We start from the raw sequence: 20166 nt of genomic DNA, 5'->3' as shown, positions 1-20166 counted from the left end.
GGACAATTAAACAGATTAAAGGAGGAAGGGGAGTTTTGTGCAGGGCCAGGAAATATCTGGCCCATGGAAGTTCCCCAGTAAGCCCACAAAAGATCCTTCTCTCACCTCACTCCACCCCACCCCCTGCAGGGGGTCAGGGATTCCCTTTAGTGCCCTCCTCACCTTCCTAACTGGGAGAGAAAGCAGTGGGGGGAGACATGGGGCAGGTGAATTCAGCCCAACCAGGACAGCACCTGGAGGATCCCTGGCAGATTACAGGAAGAGCTCCAGCTGCTATTTTAGCCAGAGCCCAGATGACATGGGGGGGGGTGTTGTCCAGCCCAAGTTTACTGGGCATTGGCCAAGCCAAATAAATGAAATGTTCGCAGGAACTATGTGGTGGGGACAGTGCCTTGTGGATTACTGTGGGAAGCAGCAATGCATGGACTTTTGGTACCATCTACTGCAGGAATTCATAACTCCCTAAAATGCCCTGTCCATTGTATGCCTTTGCTAGATTTAAAGAGCCAGGAGCCAAACAGAGCTGAGAAATCCCATAAAGTTGTAATAACCAAGCACAGGTTCCTTAAGTGCCTAAGTGCCTACTATACAGAGTGCAGGTCCTGTAGCAACATGCCTAGAAAGAGTTTTGCTTGAGCTTGTGAGGGGTGGTGGAAAGAAAGGGGTGGTCAGAAAGCTTGTGAGGAGGGGTGGTGGTGCGGAACACCATTTGATGTTCTGCCTTAGACAGCAAAATGGGCTAACCCCGCAGGAATTAGATGGGAGACTTCAGTAATCCATACCTGGAATAAAGAAATCTATTTGTGTTTCACAGCTAGTGTTGCAACAGAAAAGAAGATAAAGAAGATAAGAATTCAAACCCAAAAGCATTTAGATATGTATGCACAAGATGGCCTGAGAACCTTGTGCATAGCTAAGAAGGTAAGAAGCCGCCCTCTTGTCCTCCTCTTCTTCAAAAAGTAGCTAAAAACGGCTTATATTGACATTTCAAGCCAATTCTCCTGTGGAATGATGCTTCTGTATCTGCTTTCACAGGCTTGTTTCCTATTCCTTTTCATCTCCTCAATCTAAATAATCTTATAATTAAACTCAAAGGACCAATACTCTAATCCAACCTCTCCATGTTGACTCTTCTTGTCACTGTCTTAGCTGTTCCTAACTTAGCCATTCCAAAAGGCTTTTTCAATTAGACAGAGCAGCTTCCCAAACCTGGTGCCTTCCCAGATGTTTTTGACTTCAGTTCCCATCATCCTTAGCCAGTATGGAATGCTGGAAGTTGCTATTCAAACCATCTGGAAGGCAGCAGGTCAGGGGAGGTTGAAACAGATGATCCCTTGCAATTCAGGCAGTGTTCAGTATTCCATCTAGGCCAATAAATCATGATGTAAATTGTCTGACATCTGCAGCTTCTCCAGGCTTTACTGGAGAAGATCCATCAAAGTGTGCATTAATATTCCAAGGCTGCTGCAGAGAAAATGATTTGTGGATTGTGGGCCAATGAACTGGAAGATGGGAAAGGGCGCTGAGATGTTAGTGTTCACAGTGACATCTCAGATCAGTCAGCCCATGATTTATTGATTGATTAATTTAATGTATATCCCAACATATAGAGCTGCAGACAGCCAACTAAAATAAAGTATAAGATATGATCCAAATCATAATTAAAATATAACAGCAAATCAATTAAAAACACATACATTACAAAGAAGGTGCCTCCCTATTAAAACCTACTTCGGTACATGAGTCAGCTCAAAAGTCAAAGGCCCAATTGAATCAAAATATATTTGCCTCCTCATAGAAGAACATAAAAATTGACCTCGCCTAGTCTCCCTTGCGAGTATGTTTCAGAGCCCGAGAGCATCATCATCATCATCATGGCCACCATATTAGATTCATATCCCACTTTTTTTTCCTCTTACAAGGACCCCAAGGAGGTCTGTAAGGCTCCAGACAACAACCATGTGAGGTAGGGCAGGCTGAGAGTTTGTCACTTTAAGTTCCCCAGTGAGCGTCATGGCCCTGGGGGGACTAGGTCCTGGCTCTCCCAGCCTGAGTCCTCATCCAGCCCTTAACCACTGCACCTCGCTGGCTCTCCACCAAGAAGCCTGTCCATGAGTTCCTACCCAGTGTGCCCCTGATGACAGATAAATCCATGATCATGGTTTGTGATGTTTCACCAGCACTGCAATTGGGGTGGCCACTCCCAGGGGCTTATTCTAACGATTGGGCTGCCATTCATGTAAATTTGTTTGAAATGTTCGTCTCAAAGAACCAGCCCGTGGCAAGAACCCTTTTGCTTTGCCGTCCAAAACCTTGAGTACATGTTGCCATAGGGTGGCTTCAAAGGAGGATTAGGCAAGGTCGTGGAGGACAGGCCTTTCAATGGCTGCTAGACCTGAGGCTGTGTGCTCCCTCCAGGATCCAGGGTAGGATGCCTGTGTGCACCAGTCGCTGGGGAACATGAGCAGGAGGGTATTGCCGCACTTCTGGCCTACCTCCACGTTTTCCACAGGCAGCTTCTTAGCCACCATGTGAGCAGAACGTCGGACTAGATGGATCTTAATTTCATCCAGTTGAGGTCTTCTTGCATTCTTGTGTTAGGTCTTGAGTGAAGATGACTTTCAAAAATGGGTCAACTTTCGTCGTGAAGCAGAAACAGCAATTGACAACAGAGAGGAGCTATTAATGGAGACAGCCCAACATCTGGAGACTGAACTCACCTTACTAGGTATCTTTTAAGATGATTCATTAGGTAGTGTAATGATATTCTTGGCTGCTAAAAGTAATTACTGGCCTGCATCCAGTCTGAAACACATTTACTTGGGAGTGAGTCACGGTTTAAGTCTCACCTTGCCTATTTATAATGAAAGTATTGTTGGCATTTGCAATCTGTGACAATTTTTATCTCTGATGTCTTCCTGTATAGTTTTGAAAATTATACAAAGATATATAAAGCACAGACATGTACTGTACATGTAGATAGAAATGTACACAGTATAAATTATATAGCCATGCAGTTTTGCACAAGCTTGCCAGTGGCTTGTAAAAGGTATATATAGCTGTTTTCAAATCTTCATTCTTGCTTTACAAACCATAATATGTAAAGGATATGCATTTGCCTTGTTTCAGTCACTGTTTGTCTCTTTCAAGCTAGAACTTTCAAAGGATTTCACCATCTTTGCTACACGTTCTGTTAAGAGTCTCTTATCTGGCTCATTCTCACAGCACCCTACATATATGCAGATGGAACGCTTTGGTGCAAGCATAATTGCAAAGTATTCCTGTGACCCTGTCAGGAATCATCTTCCATGATGCCTTTTGAAAGTGGAGTCCTTTGTACATTGCGGAAGAGTGGTGGGCCGCTTTTACACCCCATTCACCTAAATAGCAATGAACAGCACCTGTGGAGCTCCTACCTTCCCCACTTTGGGGTCAGTGGAACAGCCAGTATGCCAAGCAGAGCTTTTGAGCACAAATCATAACTTTACAGTTGTGTCGGCTTGCTCGAATTCAGTGGCAGCCAGCCTTTCTAACAAGTGTGCCACAACTGTGCGCTGCAACACAGGTGCCGTAAAGCAGCCTCCCCAGCATGGTGCCCTCCAGATGTTTTGGCCTTCTGCTCCCAGCAGCCCCAGCCAGCATGGCCATTCATCACAGATTATGGGAGCTGTGGTGCAAAACATCTGGAAAGCACCAGGTTGGGGGAGCTGCCTTCACAGCTTTATCCATCAGCTACTGATCCAAGGTACGGGCAGCACTGCATGACCAGAAGGACAGGCAGAAAGGTAAACCAGAGGGGCACAGCAAGCCCTTTGGTCCCCATGACGTGTATCCAGGAGCACCTGAACCCAATAATGCCTGTGCCATATGTGACGTTTGTGACCCAAGTTAGCCAGCCATGCTTTAAGGAATCATTTGCATGTAATGTGCAATAATTATCACAGCCAATAACCTAATGATGACCTCTGGTAGAAGAGATGTTATTATTCTTTCAGCCATTAATTATCTCCAGCATTCAATTAGCCACTTTATCTTAATTTTTGAACATTTCCAAGCTGGGAAAGGTAATATAACCTTCTAACTTCTCTTGATGAGGCAAGTCGACTTGTTTACCAAATGTCTTTCAATTAAACAGATGGCCTTTTAGTGAAATTTCATATCTTTCGCATGATGCTATGACCATTTTTAGTTTATGACCCAGAGGGTTAGGAACAAATGGGGCAAACTATTTGTGCAGTTCCATGCAGCAATGCTTGTGCAGTGGGACAAGCTATGTGTATAACAAGTTGCATGCAAATATGCATTTGGATGTAGAGCAGAGTCTTAGCATGCAGCTTGATGTTCTTTCTATGCAAGAGTTTCTGCATGAGCTGCTTGCAGAAATAAAATCACTCATTAATGCCTTCCTCTCCTGCAAGAGTAGGCTCTCTGGTTCAGTGCCATTTTTCACCATTGTGTGTCTGCTGCAATGCCATGAGATGTGATATTTCACCACATTCCAAAGGAGGGTTGTGGCAACCTTTGGTTCCACAGTTGCCTATGAGGCCAACTCAAACCTTAAGGAAACAGAATGGGGAGAATCTGCCTGAATTTGTTTTTCCAGGGCAAGGACTGAGGGCAGATGATGCTGTCATCTTAAAGAAAGGAAGCAGGTATGGGTCTGGTTCATACCTGGACTGGAAAATCACCTTGAATTCCATGCTGGGAAAAAGGTGGGATCTAGGCAAACCAAGCACATAAACACATTCAACAGGTTTGCTTTATTTTGGTGGGCTGTCAGTAAATTAGATTAGATTTTACTTCAGGAAAAATAGCCAAGTGTTTTAATCTTTGAAAGCTTTGTCTGTGGCACAAGGGAACATCAGCATCCTTCACCAAGGAATGGTTCCCCTTTTCTCCTTTGTGCCAGGAGCAACTGGGATTGAAGATCGATTGCAAGATGGAGTGCCTGACACCATTGCAGCCTTCAGAGAGGCTGGGATCCAGATCTGGGTGCTGACGGGTGATAAGCAGGAAACCGCCATCAATATTGCCCATTCTTGCAAGCTTCTAGACCAAAGAGACACTGTCTTTACCATCAATACTGAAAGCAAGGTGAATCCAACAGCATTGTAATTCAGGAACCGGGCAGATCTTGTGGGCACTGAAAACAAATCATACGAAATTGGCTTTAATGTTGTCATGTGCATTTGGCAGCTTGCAAAAATACTGCTGGGGGTGTTGCTTTGGTACTTGCTAGTTGGCTTGCCATCTGTCCCATATTTAGAAATACTAAATTGTACAACAAAATGAGTACCCTTTCCTTGCAATGAGAAACAGGTGGCAAGCTGCCTTCTAGATGAAATTTGAATTACAATAGTGATTGAACTTGAAAGGATTCCTTCACTCTGCCCTGGTTTCAGTGTTTGTGCAGGGTGGCTGTAATACTAGGGCAGGCTTGCTTGCATAGCCTGTGACCCACTGAGTGAAATTCAGCCCCACAGATATACAGTAGTCCCCTGAAATTCATGGGGGTTATGTTCCTAAAGCACCTGCGAATTGTGAAAAACTGCAAATTTGGTGCTGTGATGGACGCCGGTTGTCCAAACTCGGAAGAAACGATCTGCTTGTGAATAAGCCACCACACAGTGAGGCACTGGCTTACTCGCAAGGAGATTGGTTTGGACTCGCTCAGAGAAAATTCCCACGAAAGACTGACACCGTGAACGCTGAACTGTGACTTCATGGGAGTATACTGTGTTTGGTGGTCCTCCAGTGGCCCAGTAAGCCATTTGATTCACTATTCTTGGCTTTGATTGCAGAATGAGGAGTGAAGCAAGGATAAAGAAGGGCATCATGCAGAATCAGAGGCAGTGCTGGATCTAAGCCAGCACAATTTACACAAAGAGCATGGATTTAGACGAGGCTGAATACAAACTTGAAGTCAGTAGGCATTCTGTGGCCAGAGCCAGCGAGATGCAAGCAAAGACTCAGGCGAGGCAGAGCCCAAACATGAGGTCACAAAGTGATCCAGGGACTACTCACAAGGTAGTAGACCTTTAACAAGTTAAACTTTTGTTAACCAACCAGAGAGCCTCAGTTGTTGGGCGGTATAAAAATTAAATAAATAAATAAAAAATAAGGTCCGGCAGAGTGAGGGCCAGGAAATCAGAGGCAGGGTGATCAAGGACCACAGCTGGCATTAAGATGTTGCTCCAGCAGCCCTTGCTTAGCACTGAGGCTTATAACTTGAACATCCTGAGCCCCTCCCAGGTGGCTGCCCAGCCTCAGGTCCAAAAGCAGCACTCCCCTCCTCTTGCAGCAGTGGCCCCATGGATGTTTCCCACAAGGGCCGAGACATCTCCTGGTCTTCCTTTCAAGCCTGAGCTGTTTCTTGGTGCAGTCTGTCTCTGGGAGTCCTTCATCCTCTAAAAAGGTGGTCCTCTGGTAGGACCATGGCAGAGGCAGCAGGGTTCTCAAATGCCTGCCTGGCTGACCCACATGGTGGGTGGGCTGCATGGGTCAGGTATTCAGCAGAGTATTATCAGTGGTGCTGGGATGGCACCCAAGAACAAGAGCCGTCTGGTGTAATGCCATGGCACCTCTGCCACCAGATTCTCCACTGCCTGTGAGACTACCCCTTTGCATGTCTCTGCTGTCATCATACTGCAATTACTTCCAAGTATCCACTGAAAGTAACAAATCCCTTAAAGCAACCCCTTGCAACCTGTTGCCCTCCAGATGTGCTGAACTACAGCTGGCACTGTCTCTATGTCAAGACCAAGGTCAGCTTCAGGGCTCTCTCTGCTGGTCAGGGACCAGCACAGCAGCCCTGGGTGTTGCAGGATTACTACACAGGTCTATTGCAGCTGCCAGGGCTCTCATGAGACCCACCTGGAAGCCCTGGGGAGCGAGCTAGATAAGAACTGGCTCTTCTCCCCAGAAGCTGCCTTGGCAACGAAGGCTTCTGGAGTTGCTAGAGTGCTCCTGCCATGGAGGTGTCTGTTTGCCTCGGCTTATCTTCTCCATTCCCTGACTCCCGGCTTGTCCAACCAAGCTTGTTTCTTGAATGGACCCTGCTTTGTGCTTCAACCCCTGACCCTGATCTTTGGACAGCATAACTGTGCCTTCAAACCGACTGGCCCTTGTGCTGCTCCCTGGTTGCCCAGGTGCTGGTGCTCCTGTCCACTCGTCAGCCACCCATGCCCCAGATGCTGACACTCTACCTAGGAGGGCAGTTGGACTGCTGGCTGGGGATGATGGGAGATATAGTCTAGCACAACTGGAAGGCACCAAGCTGCTTTAAACTGCAACCAAACATGGCAAATCTTGAATTGTAAGACAGATGGGCAAACCAAGAATTAGCACAACACAAATTAGCTACAAATTATGAATGTGTTTATAATTAAGTCACAGCTTAGTTAAGCACAACGTGGTCTATAAGACTAGATGGTTTCATATCAGTTCACCAGTCTAGGAGATGATGGGATGATTAAAATATTACTACAAACCAGTGAAGCAACTCCTCTTCCTCTGCTTTAAGCACAGTCTGCCATGAAACCTTGCACAATTCTCTTTTCACAGGAAACGTGTGAATCACTGCTGGATATCATGCTGGAAGAAGCAAAAAAGGATCAAGTCAATGAAAAATCAGTGTGCACTTTTTTTGGCATTCGGCTGCCCTTCTCTGCATCAGCCCCTTTAACTCCCAAACCCACGATTGGTCTGGTGGTTGATGGAAGAACCCTGAATACAATTTTTCAGGGACAGCTTGAGCATAAGTTTCTCGAGCTAACCCAGCATAGCCGCTCGGTCCTGTGCTGCCGGTGCACTCCCTTGCAGAAAGGCATGGTCGTCAAACTTGTACGGAGCCAGCTGGGACACCTGGCCCTGGCAGTAGGTGGGTCCATGCCACTTGAGCAGCCTACGTCCAGCGCTTGGCACGGGTTGCTGCCGCTTAGCTTGAGCTAAAGCCACCTTGTACACAAGTGCGGGGGAAGGAGGCTGTGCTTGGTGCCCACGTGGTTTGGAAAACAAAAAGGGACAGTGAAGAGGTCCAAGAGGATCTGTCCAAACAAACAGAATGGGCTTTGAAAGAGCAAATGTGATTTAATAGGAACAAAAGTAAGTAAGTGATGCACCCTGGGGGGAAGTTCTTATTTTTGCATATGTGCTGATGGATCAGAGCTGGCAGTGACTGGCCAGAAGGGGGTCATGGAAATAGCTCAGTGAAAATGTTACCCTGGTGCACAGGAGCTGCGAAAAGGCACATTCTGTGCTGGAGAGCATTAGGAAAGGAATCCAAATGAATGTTGCCAAAATCATACTGCCTTTCTAGAAATGTGTGTTGTGACCACACTTGGAATACTGTTTACCGTTCTGGTCCCCACACCTTAAAAAGGATATTGAAAAAGTGGAAAGATACAGAAAGGACACACCTAAATTGCACATACTGTACAGGAGAGGCACAAAAGGATACACAAAATGATCAAGCAGGAGAAGCAACTTGTTAGGAGGAGAAGTTAGAATGGTAGAGGCTTTTTAGTTCAGAAAAAGCAAGTGAGGGAGGGAATGATAACATTGTGCCTGTTGCGGAGAAAGTGGATAGAGAGGCTTTTATCAGGAAATCCCTGTTCTTAGAAAAATGGTTGAAATGTCGTGTTGTGCTGGCCTGCGATCCATGTGCCTATGAATTGCTGCTCATAGAATCCCAGAGTTGCTGGGGAACCTTTTGAGCCAGCTAATCCAAGCCTCACAGGCAGGGAAGTTTTCTTGAAGGACAGCATTCAGTTGTACAATCTTCCACCTGAAGTGCAAACATTTCAGGTGGGCTCTTCTTTTACTGCCTGTATGGTTTGGCCCTGAGTACGGATGTTTATGCTCATCATCCAAAGTTTCCTCATTTGGCAAAGCTTCATGTAAGGCAGGAGTGGGCAACTTGTGGCCCACCAGATATTTTGACCCACAATTCCCATGAGCCCTAGCTGAAGGTGAGGAAGTGATGTAGGCCAGTACATCTGGGGATGCACACATGATCCATGGCTGCCTTACATGATAACTTGCAGGAGTAAATTAACTGTTGCACATTTAGCACCCTGATTCTGCTCACATCAAAAACAATTCAGTGGCAGTTTACATGTATAACTGAAAATTGTCAGATGAGTCGCCATCAGGTGACGTGCAGGTACAAAACCTGCTTTCAGTGGTCCCAGGTTGCCTGGCCCATGATGCTAGATATGAACTTAAACAAGCAGGCTCGTAAAAATAGATCTTTGAGCTCAAGTTTTCTCAAGCAGTTGGTACCCCCCACCCCAGCAACTCAGCCAGTGGAGAAAGTGTCCTTGAAACCAAGGGGAATTGCAAAGGCTTGTGATGCTGTCTTGCAAGAAGGCTGAGAAGGAGTCAGATGTTTAAGGGGAGGAGTGAAGAGACATCTGCTGAACCCAAGATGCACATTCAGACCTAGCCCTTGGTATTACCTACACTGAGATCAATGCTAGAAAAAAAAGGCTTTGCATTAACTTGTACACTGTTTTAATTGTTGCCATTCACCTCTTTTCTAGGTGACGGTGCAAATGATGTAAGTATGATTCAGGCAGCTGATATTGGAATTGGCCTTTCTGGACAAGAAGGTATGCAGGTATGCCGATTCACTGCAGTGTTTCTTTTTGCCTTGGCAACTGCTGTTCAGGCATTCATCGGCCGTGTTCAGAATTTATAGGAGGGTGCATTCTGTATACAACATGAACATAAGTTATCATTATCATTTGCTGGCATAATGTACAAACATACACTGTGGAAATGAGGTGAAATGGTCTGTACCCACAATTAATCAAAATGCCTATATGGGTGCCTTGATTTAAGCATGCAGACCTCCCTCGTACTGATGTCCAGAGCTGGTCAGAGTGTTCTGTCTTACTCATTAACCAGATCACCTTCTGGCATGTCAAGAACTGATCTGAGCCACAGCTTCCATATAAGCCAGTGAGCCATGGATAAGTACGTCCCTCCCAAGTCCAGCAGTCTCTGAGCATGGAGCTCTGGCCTACTGAATAAATAAATTACAGTCATTGGGTATTTTGCTCAAGTGTCTGATGTTTCAGGCTGTCTCATCCCAAATTCTTCTTATCATCAGATTGGTAATAGTCATATTTTCACTCATTTAAGATGCAGTCCTGTGCAGGTTTAGACAGAAAGAGAGCCTCACTCCCAGCAGGCCCTCGGAAAGGTAGACGCTTACAGTTTTGCAATGAAACCTGAGTAGGTTTTAAAATTTCACCAGGCTTGAAACATGTTTGCATTTCCCACTTTGCCGTCCGGCTTGCCTGCCTCTGAGTTGCTTGCATCAGATGAAAATGCAGTGTTCCTTTTAACAAATGTTCTTCACTTTTAGGCTGTCATGGCCAGTGATTTTGCCATAACTCAGTTTAAGCACCTCAAGAAGCTGCTTCTAGTCCACGGCCACTGGTGCTACTCTCGCTTGGGGAAAATGGTGCTATATTTTTTCTATAAAAATGTGGTAAGCATAAACATCTCCTTCAGTGCTTCTGTGCCATCCAGGCATGCACTCGCTTCAGTTCGAGGATGACGATTATTTATATTAAATCTGGTTAGGGATCCACACCAGGAGCTCACAAGCTCCAAAAATATCCTACAAAGCATTCTGTGAAGTCACAAGCAGAACCATAAGGATGAATCACCATCCAGAAATAGACAAGATAAAAGCAGATTGACCCTTAAATCAACCAGAGAGCTTCCTTCCCATTTTTTCCAAAAGCCAAAATAAGACATTTATCTTCAAATATTTATTTTATTTATTTATTTAAACATTTTTATGCCGCCCCATTTGCCGAAGCCTCGGGGCGGCTTACAACAATAAATAAAAGTAATTGTGATATAAATTACAATAAATATAAACATTAAAAATCCAAAAAATACAATATAAAATAAGCCGCCCTGGCCAGATAAGATCAAATAATACTAACAGTTAAAATGCCGCTTAAATAAAAAGGTCTTCGCCTGGCGCCGAAAAACAAATAACGACGGCGCCAGGTGGACCTCTCTGGGGAGCGCATTCCATAACTTAGGCGCCACCGCAGAGAAAGCCCTCCTCTGAGTACCCACCCTCCTAATTTCTTTCACGGAGGGTTCCCGGAGAAGGGCCTCTCCCGCTGATCTCAGGGGGCGGCCGGGCATATATGGATGTAAGCGCTCCTTCAGGTAACCAGGACCCAAGCTGTTTAGGGCTTTATAGGTCATACTCTCTATTTTAAACACACACACTCATTGGTATAACCCTGGCTCTGCTTCTGCACACATTTTGAATCTAAATTATAAAGATTCAGAATGGGATTTGGCTCTTCTTCGGATATAAATCCTGCCAATACGCTTAATTTGATGGGAGCCACATGCTATCCATTGGCAACTACAGTAATCAGCATTGGCAATATTGGAAGAAGTTTCAGTACAAACCTTCAATCTCATGTAATGTGTGCATACTGGAGTTAATATGAATCATTGCCCCTTTTGGAAGTCCACAACTAAGGTTCAGCAAAGGAGGAAGAAGAAGCAAGTTTTCATGAGAAAATGTCTGAGCTGTATTGCCTTAAGAAACTTCCTTCTTGATTTCCCACCATCCCCATCACTTCATTTTCAAAAGCCCAGTCACTCTTCCCCCCTCCCCATGGCCATTTTCTCAATGGACGCTAAGCTTCCAATTTTTTTGTCTCTGTTGCCTTGCAGATTTGGTTAACGTTGGATATTGAAAGGCTGCAACACGCATCCCCAAAAGACTGTTGCTGCTGCAGTGCTGAATTGCTGCCAATTTTGGTGGTGTGCAAGAGCAAGAAAAATACACGTTTTAGCTTTAAAGCAAGGTGCTTGGAGAGGACATGGTTTGTTTTAATGCAAAATTCTGCTCCCTGAGGCTTTCAGAAGCACAATTTTGCATTAAAACATGGCGTACACTCCCCCATGCCTTGTTTTAAAGCAGAAACATTGTTCTCACCACCAAACTGCTGCTGAAAGTCAGTGGCAGTTTAGCAGTAGCTACCACAGCAGGAGAAAATGCATGCCCTGTTGCTCTCCAGAGGGTGGGAAATGGTTATGGGACCCTCCAAAGTTGTCCCTGCCCCACAGTCTAATGCAAGAAGCCATTTCGTTAGTCCCCTGACAAAGCCTGTAAAAATGTAGATATTTCCATCAAATAACCTGATGAATTGGCCCTACAAAATAGGTTTTCCATTCCTATGAGAAGATGTTATCTTCAAGGTGGCCATTGTTAGTTGTAGTTCCCCATCTGGATTCTTACTTTCTCCAGAGTCATTCACCACCACCACCCCCGGCTGCCTTAAATTGATGAGATCCAGCTTAACTGAGTCACAGATCAGCTTGCTAAGCAGTTCTAGAAAGTAATCGTCTATATGCCTTTGTAAATAAGGGTACGTGTATACAAATACATATCCTGAACATTACAAGCATTGGAAACATTTCACCTTTTAACTTTTCCACATCAGGCCTATGTCAATTTGCTCTTCTGGTACCAGTTCTTCTGTGCTTTCTCGGGAGCCTCCATGATGGACTACTGGCAACTGATCTTCTTCAACATGTTTTTTACTTCAGTACCACCACTAGTTTCAGGAGTCTTAGACAGGGACGTTTCTGCAGAAACTCTATTAAACTTGCCTGAACTTTACAAGAGTGGACAAAATTCAGAGGTATACTTTTCTTGCTCAGATATGTGCAGTGATTTCTCACAAACCACAAAAAATGTTCATCATCAACCAGATTTCAGAGAAACATGCAGTCCTATGACCATTATACAGTCCAGAGGCGAAGTTTTCAGCTGGCTAGTTGAAGATCCAAAACAAATGTGATTTTAGGTTCATATTGTGTGAACCATAAGGGCTTAGTCCTGCCAAGAACCAAGATTCTAGGATACTTAGGAAGAAAAGAAACCACCTGTGTCAAAGATGATATACAATTTATCGAATCAATGCTGAAATACAGGCACAGATTATAACCAAGCAAAGGGAAGTTTACATTCCCCTTTGTCTGTGGGCATATTGATTTTCTGAAGGCCAGGAAATGCTCGATGGTCCTCTAAAGGTACCTGAGTGATGCATCAATTCTTTCTCCAGGCCGAGAATGAAAGGCACGGTCTCTCTGCTGGACTTTTGAAACATTCCTCTCTCCAGTTATTTCAGAGTCTCTCGGAATGTGCACAGGCTCCTGCACTTCCTTCCTGGGAGCAAAGCTGCTTCAGTAAGACAAACAGCTTCATTCCCACAGCAAAGAAAGGCCTTATCTACAGACAAATGGGTTCACACAACATAACATTGATCACTGGTCAATGATTCTTTGTCCTGTTGTCTGAACCCCGGTGGAATGATTTACTATTTTGACTTAGCATGGCTGAGAACAAGGGAGCTGCTGGGCAGGCGTGGTCATTGCTGCTCTGGCCAGAGAGCACGGCTGACAGCCGCCCAGCTCTTGGCAGTGATGCTCAGCTGATCGCTCCACCTGCCACCAATGTGCGAGAGGTTTCCTCTCCGGCTTGTCCAAGAAGGGAGCGTCCCCCCGAGCCCCGGCACCCTTCCCAGCTCCTGCTCAGAAGGCAGCCACACAAGCAACAGCAGGGAGGGGAGGACTGGAGGTAGCACAGGCTCCCCCTGTCCTACTCCTGCTTGAGTGGCTCTCTTTCCAGCAGAGCCAGGGGAGGGGATGCCTGGCCTAGGGGAGCATGCAATAAGATCAGAGCATCCCCCACCTAGCCCAGCCTTGCGTCCCCACTCTTGCTCAAGAGAAAGCCTCTCAAGCAGAGGCAAGGGAATCCACAGAAAGGTGCTGCCTCTTTTGACGAAGCTGCCCAGCAGACTGCCTCCCTCGTACCTGAGAGCCGAGCAGGCACCCTCACCTCCACGGTGTCTACTTTGCTCCTCCATTGTCTCTGCTGGGCGTCAGGGCGTAAGCCATAGTGCAGCACAGACTGGTTGCCAGCCCCAGCGAGCTGAACGTGGTTTGTGATCACAGCCCCATGCCTCCCTCTGGAGTCGCTGGGACCCCACTGGAAAGACTGAAAGAGAAGGAGGCAGGGGCAGGGAGCGGGGCAGCCATGATGAGGCCCGTCATCTGAAGGGCTCGTCATAGTTGTTTGGCACCTCACCACAAGCCATCATGGTGATTGACCATGATGGGTTGCCATTGCATGTGAACGCACCCAGTGATTGTGGAAGGCAGCTTGAAGGCAATTATCTCTCATGCTCTTCCTACCAAGCTGGAGGCCACAGAGCCTTGGCGTGCCTTCAAGAAACTGGGACGACTCACTAGACCTTGAACCCTTTAGAGCTTTCATCACCTCTGTGCCAATCTTCCAGGAGAATCCAGAAAGCCTACAAATCTGCAGCTACATCTTTTCTATTTTCATTTTTATTCTAGAGTAGGCACAGAAGCCCTTATCTGGATTGGGACCCTATCTGAGACAGTAGGGGGGCTTTTAAGAACTGTATCGTCCCTTCCCTTACTCTAGAGTAACAATAAAGATGTAGCCAATAGATATGGATTTAAAAGCAATGTCCATTTGCAGCCCTGAGGCTCAGGCCGCACGTTTGAAAGAGTTACACTACCCGTTCCACCACATTTTTAACCCAAGCAGTCTCGATGGAATGCAAAAGAGTTGGAAGGCAGACACTGCTTTTGTTTTCCCTCTCTGATCCTTTTCCACCTCAGAATTGTTCTTCCCATTAGGCAGAAGATATGGGCTCCCTATAGGTTCTTCCAGATCCTTCGCTATAGTGGGTGAAAAGGTGACTTGTGGAGAGGGTGGGTGAATTTTGACAGAGCGTGTCCCTCACCTTCCTCCACCCACACCACAGTGTAGTTTAGGCTGCAGGTACGGTAAAAACATGTGATTCCAGGGGCTTCTCTTGCACTGGGAGAAGGAATGCAATGAAATCAAAAGAGATTAAGGGTATAGTCTTATCACCCCTGCAGCAGATACTGCGGTAGAGTCTCCGCCAGCACCTCATGCCCTGCATTTCCCTAGACAGCCATTTTGGGCCATCTGGATTCGGTGCTCTACAACCCCAACCCACCCGCTGCCATGCCCCTTTCCTCCCCTCCAGGACCCAGTTGAGATCTTGGGGAGGAGGCAGCCAGCTTGGTTCATTCTCCCCCAGTTGTGAGGGGACAGAGCAGGGCCTGTAATAACTTGTGGAAGTGGAAGGACAGACTTTATCAACTTTGCAGGCCAGCTTTCCTACTCTGACCATTCCGGCGTGGATCCAATGCCACTCGGTAGAAAGTCAGTGATGTACAATCATCCAAAATGTAACTGAACTGACCACAACAGTGCTGTGAATGCAGTCCTTGGATTAGCCAAAGCAAGAGTCCACAGAGGCCTTGGGAAGCTGCCTTCTATCAAGTGCCTGAAACCATCGAGCCCAATACCGCCAGTTCTCTGGGTCTGACAAGGTCCTGTGGAATCTCAGCATCCCATGACTGCTCTGTTTCTTTTAACTGGCATGTCCAGAGTTGATCCCAGGGGGACTTTCTGCATGATGCAAAGCATGCCATCTGCCCCTGAAGTATGGCTCCTCCTGTTCAGAGGAGATATTTGGTGAAGTACTGAGGAATTGTGCATGTTTTCTGATGATCTCTCTTCTTTTTGCTACAGATTTACAAGCCTCTTACATTTTACATTGCCATTTTGGATGCCTTTTACCAGAGCCTTGTCTGCTTCTTTGTGCCTTACCTAGTAAGTATTTAAGTCATTCTCTAAATAGCTGTTAATGAAACCAAAAACATGTGCAAGCGATATACCTATCACTTTCCCTATTTTCCAGGCATATTATGATTCTGACATTGATGTTTTCACCTTTGGAACAACGATCAATACTGTTGCACTCTTTACTATTCTATTTCACCAGGCTTTAGAAATTCAGACATGGGTATGTATATAAATTCTTCCAAGTTGCTTGATTTTAAATATGGTAGCCATTACTTAAGTTTAACAGAGCCTATAGATGACAATTTGCATTGCTGAGCTGTTTTACATATCTTACAACTCTACAACAACCCTTGCAGGTTTCCTTTAATGTTTTGCGCCCAGCTTCATCATAGACTGAAATGCCTATGTTTGCTGATAGCATAACAGAATCTGTGTTACGTCAGCGGCAGGCACTGCAACCCTATGGCCACTAAACACTGTCTCAAAGGGCACAAGGCAATTTGGAGATCTAGCTACAAGGTCAGAAAAGCACTCCAGCCTCATACCTGCGTCCCAAGCTTGGAAGTGCCCTCCCACTCTCACAGCCAGTACAGAGGGAACTGGGGCAGTTGCATCTGAGGCTGAATGGGCACTCCGGGGGCGGGGAAGAGCGGCAGGAGGCATCGCCATGAATTGGAAGTACCCTGGTGGCCTCCCAGCCACCCCCTCCCCATGCACCAAGGTGCAACACTGAGATGGCCCAAATTGGCTGTTGTGCAGGGTGGGAGGAGTACAGAGGTGACCTGCCTCAGGTGCCAGCAATCCTCCAAATTTGGAGGGTCATGGGCATCCAGATTGGATTGCACTCTCAATTTGCACTATTTTAATTAACTTCAGATGCATTATGGCTTCACACCTTTCATATTATTTGTCTGCATATAGGTCCACTCTCCAACAATTCCAGCAGACATGCTGGTGGTGCTTAATACATCTTTTATGTCCTGCAATGCTATTGCTCTCTCCTGAGCTGCTTTTGGCTTAGAATCAACCATTTTCTCCACTGCTCGTCCCTGCTGAAGTTGCTGAAGACCACTGAGAGAACAGCAAACTGTTGAGGCTTGCTGGGCTCTTGAAGGCTTTGAACCAGGCTGATGATAACACTATGCTTGACTGGATTGCATCCTGTCGATAAATAACACCGAACTATAGAAGGAAAAATAAACCTTCTATAAGCAATAACATGTGCAGCTCCTAAAATACAACAGAGAAGGGCTTGCCATGTCCCTACACAATCCTTTACTCAGAGACACTATCAGATCCCAAAAATGCCTAGAGCCATATCATGTGTACTCATGATGCTAACATTTCCTAGAATGTGGCTTTCCTTGTTGGAGACTCCGACTTGTTGTTCTTACTCACAAATGTCCTTGACTACATAAAACCTGCATTTCCTCTGTGCAAAGTTGTTGCTATGGCATCTTGTTTGCATCAACATTTCCTTCCATCCTATTCCTGTAGAAGAATCATAGCTACAAGGCACTTTGCATTATGGCTCTTTTTCCCATTCTCTTCACAGACTGTGTTCCATGGAATCGTAATGATTATGAGCATCCTACTCTACTTCATTTTCTTGGCAATCTACAGTGCTGCCTGTGTTGTTTGCAACCCTCCTTCCAATCCCTATTGGATTACGCAGAGGGAATTCTCCACGCCAACGTTTTATCTCATATCCATCATTACTCCAGTCACAGCACTTCTCCCAAGGTTTGAGCATCTCTCTTCCTAACTGTTTGGGTGTCAGATCCTCGTCAGCAATTACATTTCTGGTGGATGGCTGAGATAGCTTTGAAATGGAGTCTGGCAGCATCTGAAAGGAGGATCCATGTGGTCTCCCACGGGGCAGGTGTCCCACGTGTGTGCAGCGTGAGTCTAGCAGGGGGATGCCTGCCCAAGCCACAGATCTCTGACATGCCAACAACATGTGACATGATAGCAGCTCCACCAACATGGTAAAATGTTTTAATGCACCCAGAGCTTCATTTAGATTGGGCCTCAGAAGTGGTGAATCACGATCTCTAGTTGATGCCTTCCTCCATGCTGTCGCACCTTATATCTGTGGTGTCTTCCCTCCACAGCCTTTGTTTGTCCCTGGGTGTGCAACTGGAGAGCCATGAAACTGGACTTGGAGGTCCAGTTTTGTCTCGGTTGCCTCCAGTCACTGATTGATTGATTGATTGATTGATTTAGAAAATTTCTATGCCGCCCCATTCGCTGAAGCCTTGGGGCAGCTCACAAAACATTAATTACAATATAATACATTAAAAATATAAAACGAATTAACAATATAAAATAAGTTGCCCTGGCCAAAGAATAAAATAAGGAAATAATGTTAGCAATTAAAATGACGTTTGAATAAAAAGGTCTTCACCTGGTGCCGAAAAACAAATAACCTCTCTGGGGAGTGCATTCCATAGATTGGGCGCCACCGCAGAGAAAGCCCTCCTCCGAGTACCTACCCTCCTAATTTCCTTCACAGAGGGTTCCCGGAGAAGGGCCTCTCCCGCAGATCTCAGGGGGCAGGCGGGCATATATGGACGTAAGCGCTCCTTCAGGTAGCCGGGACCCAAGCCGTTTAGGGCTTTATAGGTCATCACCAACACCTTGAATTCGGCCTGGACTTCAATGGGAAGCCAGTGAAGCTGACGGAGGACTGGAGTCATGTGAACATAACGCCCGGTCCCCGTCAGCAGCCTGACAGCTCTGTTTTGAACCAATTGAAGTATCCGGACTGTCTTCAAGGGTAGCCCCATGTAGAGCGCGTTACAGAAGTCAAGACGGGAAGTCACCAACGCGTGTGTCACTGTCGCCAGGCAGTCGTACTCCAGGTAGGGGCGCAGCTGATGGATCAGCCGAAGCTGAAGGAAAGCGCTCCTCACCACTGCTGTCACCTGAGCTTCCAATGAAAGCTCTGGGTCGAGGAGCACTCTCAAGCTGTAGACCTTGTCCCTAAGAGGGAGTGCAACCCCATTCAGGACTAGGTTCAATTCACCCTCTCCGAAGCTCGATCCGCCAATCAACAGGACCTCCGTCTTGTCTGGATTGAGCTTCAGTTTATTGGCCCTCATCCAGCCCATTACCTCGGCCAGGCACCGGTTCAGCACAGCCACTGCCTCACCTGGATTGGTGGAAAATGAGAGGTAGAGCTGGGTATCATCAGCGTACTGATGATTCCGCAGCCCACACCTCCTGATGACCTCTCCCAGCGGTTTCATGTAGATGTTAAACAGCAAAGGGGACAAAATGGACCCCTGCGGTACTCCATGGCATAGCTGCCATGGCGCAGAGCCATAGTCCCCCAGCACCACCTACTGGAATCGGTCATTGAGATAGGAGTGGAACCACTGCAAAGCAGTGCCTCTGACCCCCAATCCCGCTAGCCTATCCAGAAGGATACCATGGTCGATGGTATCGAAAGCCTCTGAGAGGTCCAGAAGAACCAACAGGGATGCACTCCCCCTGTCCTTCTCCCTGCACAGGTCATCGTACAGGGCGACCAAGGCAGATTCAGTACCGTACCCGGGTCTGAAGCCGGACTGAAATCGGTCTAGATAATCAGTTTCATCCAAGAGAGCTTGGAGTTGTCCCGCCACCACCCGCTCCAACACCTTGCCCAGAAACGGGATGTTGGCCACTGGTCTATAATTAGTGGCCATCTCTGGATCTAGTGACGCTTTCTTCAGGACCAGTCGGACTATTGCCTCCTTTAAAGGGGCAGGTACCCGACCCTCTTTCAGAGAGGCGTTAACCACTTCCAAGATCCAGATCCCAATCCCGTGCTTGGGATTATTTATTAACCAAGACGGGCAAGGGTCCAATAGGCAAGTGGTGGGACATACTCGTCCAAGCACCTTGTCCACATCATCAGGCTGCAATAACTGAAATTCATCCATTAATTTTGGACCAGACGGCAGCATTGGTGTCTCCCCAGAAACCTCTGAGTCACTAGTAGAGTCTAGCTCGTGACAAATCTGAGCGATTTTCTCCCTGAAATGCTTGGCAAAGTCGTCACAGCGAGCTTTCGAGGGTGGAACCAGATCTTTCTTAGGACCTGGATGAACCAGCTCTTGCACCACTCGAAAAAGCTCCGCCGGATGGCATTTTGAGGAGGCAATGGAAACGGAAAAGAAATTCTTTTTCACTGCCCTCACCGCCACAGCACAGGCCCGATAATGGGCTCTCAAGTGTGTTCGGTCATCCCTGCTGCATGCGAATATAGGTGTACCCACGGCCTTGGGTTTTCCACATAGTTTATCCTTCAGCTTCCCTCAGCCCATGTGAGGATCACAGTCCATTTCACATATCTGATGAAGCCCATTCCTGCCTGTTGTTGCAGTCTTGGAGGTGCTTCCTCTTGATCTCGACTGGGTAGGCTCTTTTGCAAATTGTTTAGCTGCAAAGCAAGCATGAAGAGCAGGGCATTT

At 46.5% G+C, this 20166-nt stretch overlaps 1 protein-coding gene across 1 annotated transcript in view; it reads left to right on the top strand.

Annotated features, from left to right (window-relative positions):
• Positions 1–20166, top strand: part of ATP10B (ATPase phospholipid transporting 10B (putative)) — a 67241-nt gene that overhangs the window by 39290 nt on the left and 7785 nt on the right. The window contains exons 12-21 of the mRNA XM_044454007.1: positions 815–921; positions 2602–2728; positions 4910–5094; positions 7564–7879; positions 9543–9619; positions 10373–10498; positions 12495–12695; positions 15653–15733; positions 15822–15926; positions 17262–17449. Coding sequence (XP_044309942.1) covers positions 815–921; positions 2602–2728; positions 4910–5094; positions 7564–7879; positions 9543–9619; positions 10373–10498; positions 12495–12695; positions 15653–15733; positions 15822–15926; positions 17262–17449 — 1513 coding nt within the window. The remainder of the gene's footprint in view (positions 1–814; positions 922–2601; positions 2729–4909; positions 5095–7563; positions 7880–9542; positions 9620–10372; positions 10499–12494; positions 12696–15652; positions 15734–15821; positions 15927–17261; positions 17450–20166) is intronic.

This window comes from Varanus komodoensis, unplaced genomic scaffold (assembly GCF_004798865.1).
Source record: "Varanus komodoensis strain SLA01 unplaced genomic scaffold, ASM479886v1 scaffold7_1, whole genome shotgun sequence".
NCBI lineage: Eukaryota > Metazoa > Chordata > Lepidosauria > Squamata > Varanidae > Varanus > Varanus komodoensis.
The sequence above is the reverse complement of the archived record's forward strand: the minus strand, read 5'-3'. Positions and strand labels throughout refer to the sequence as shown.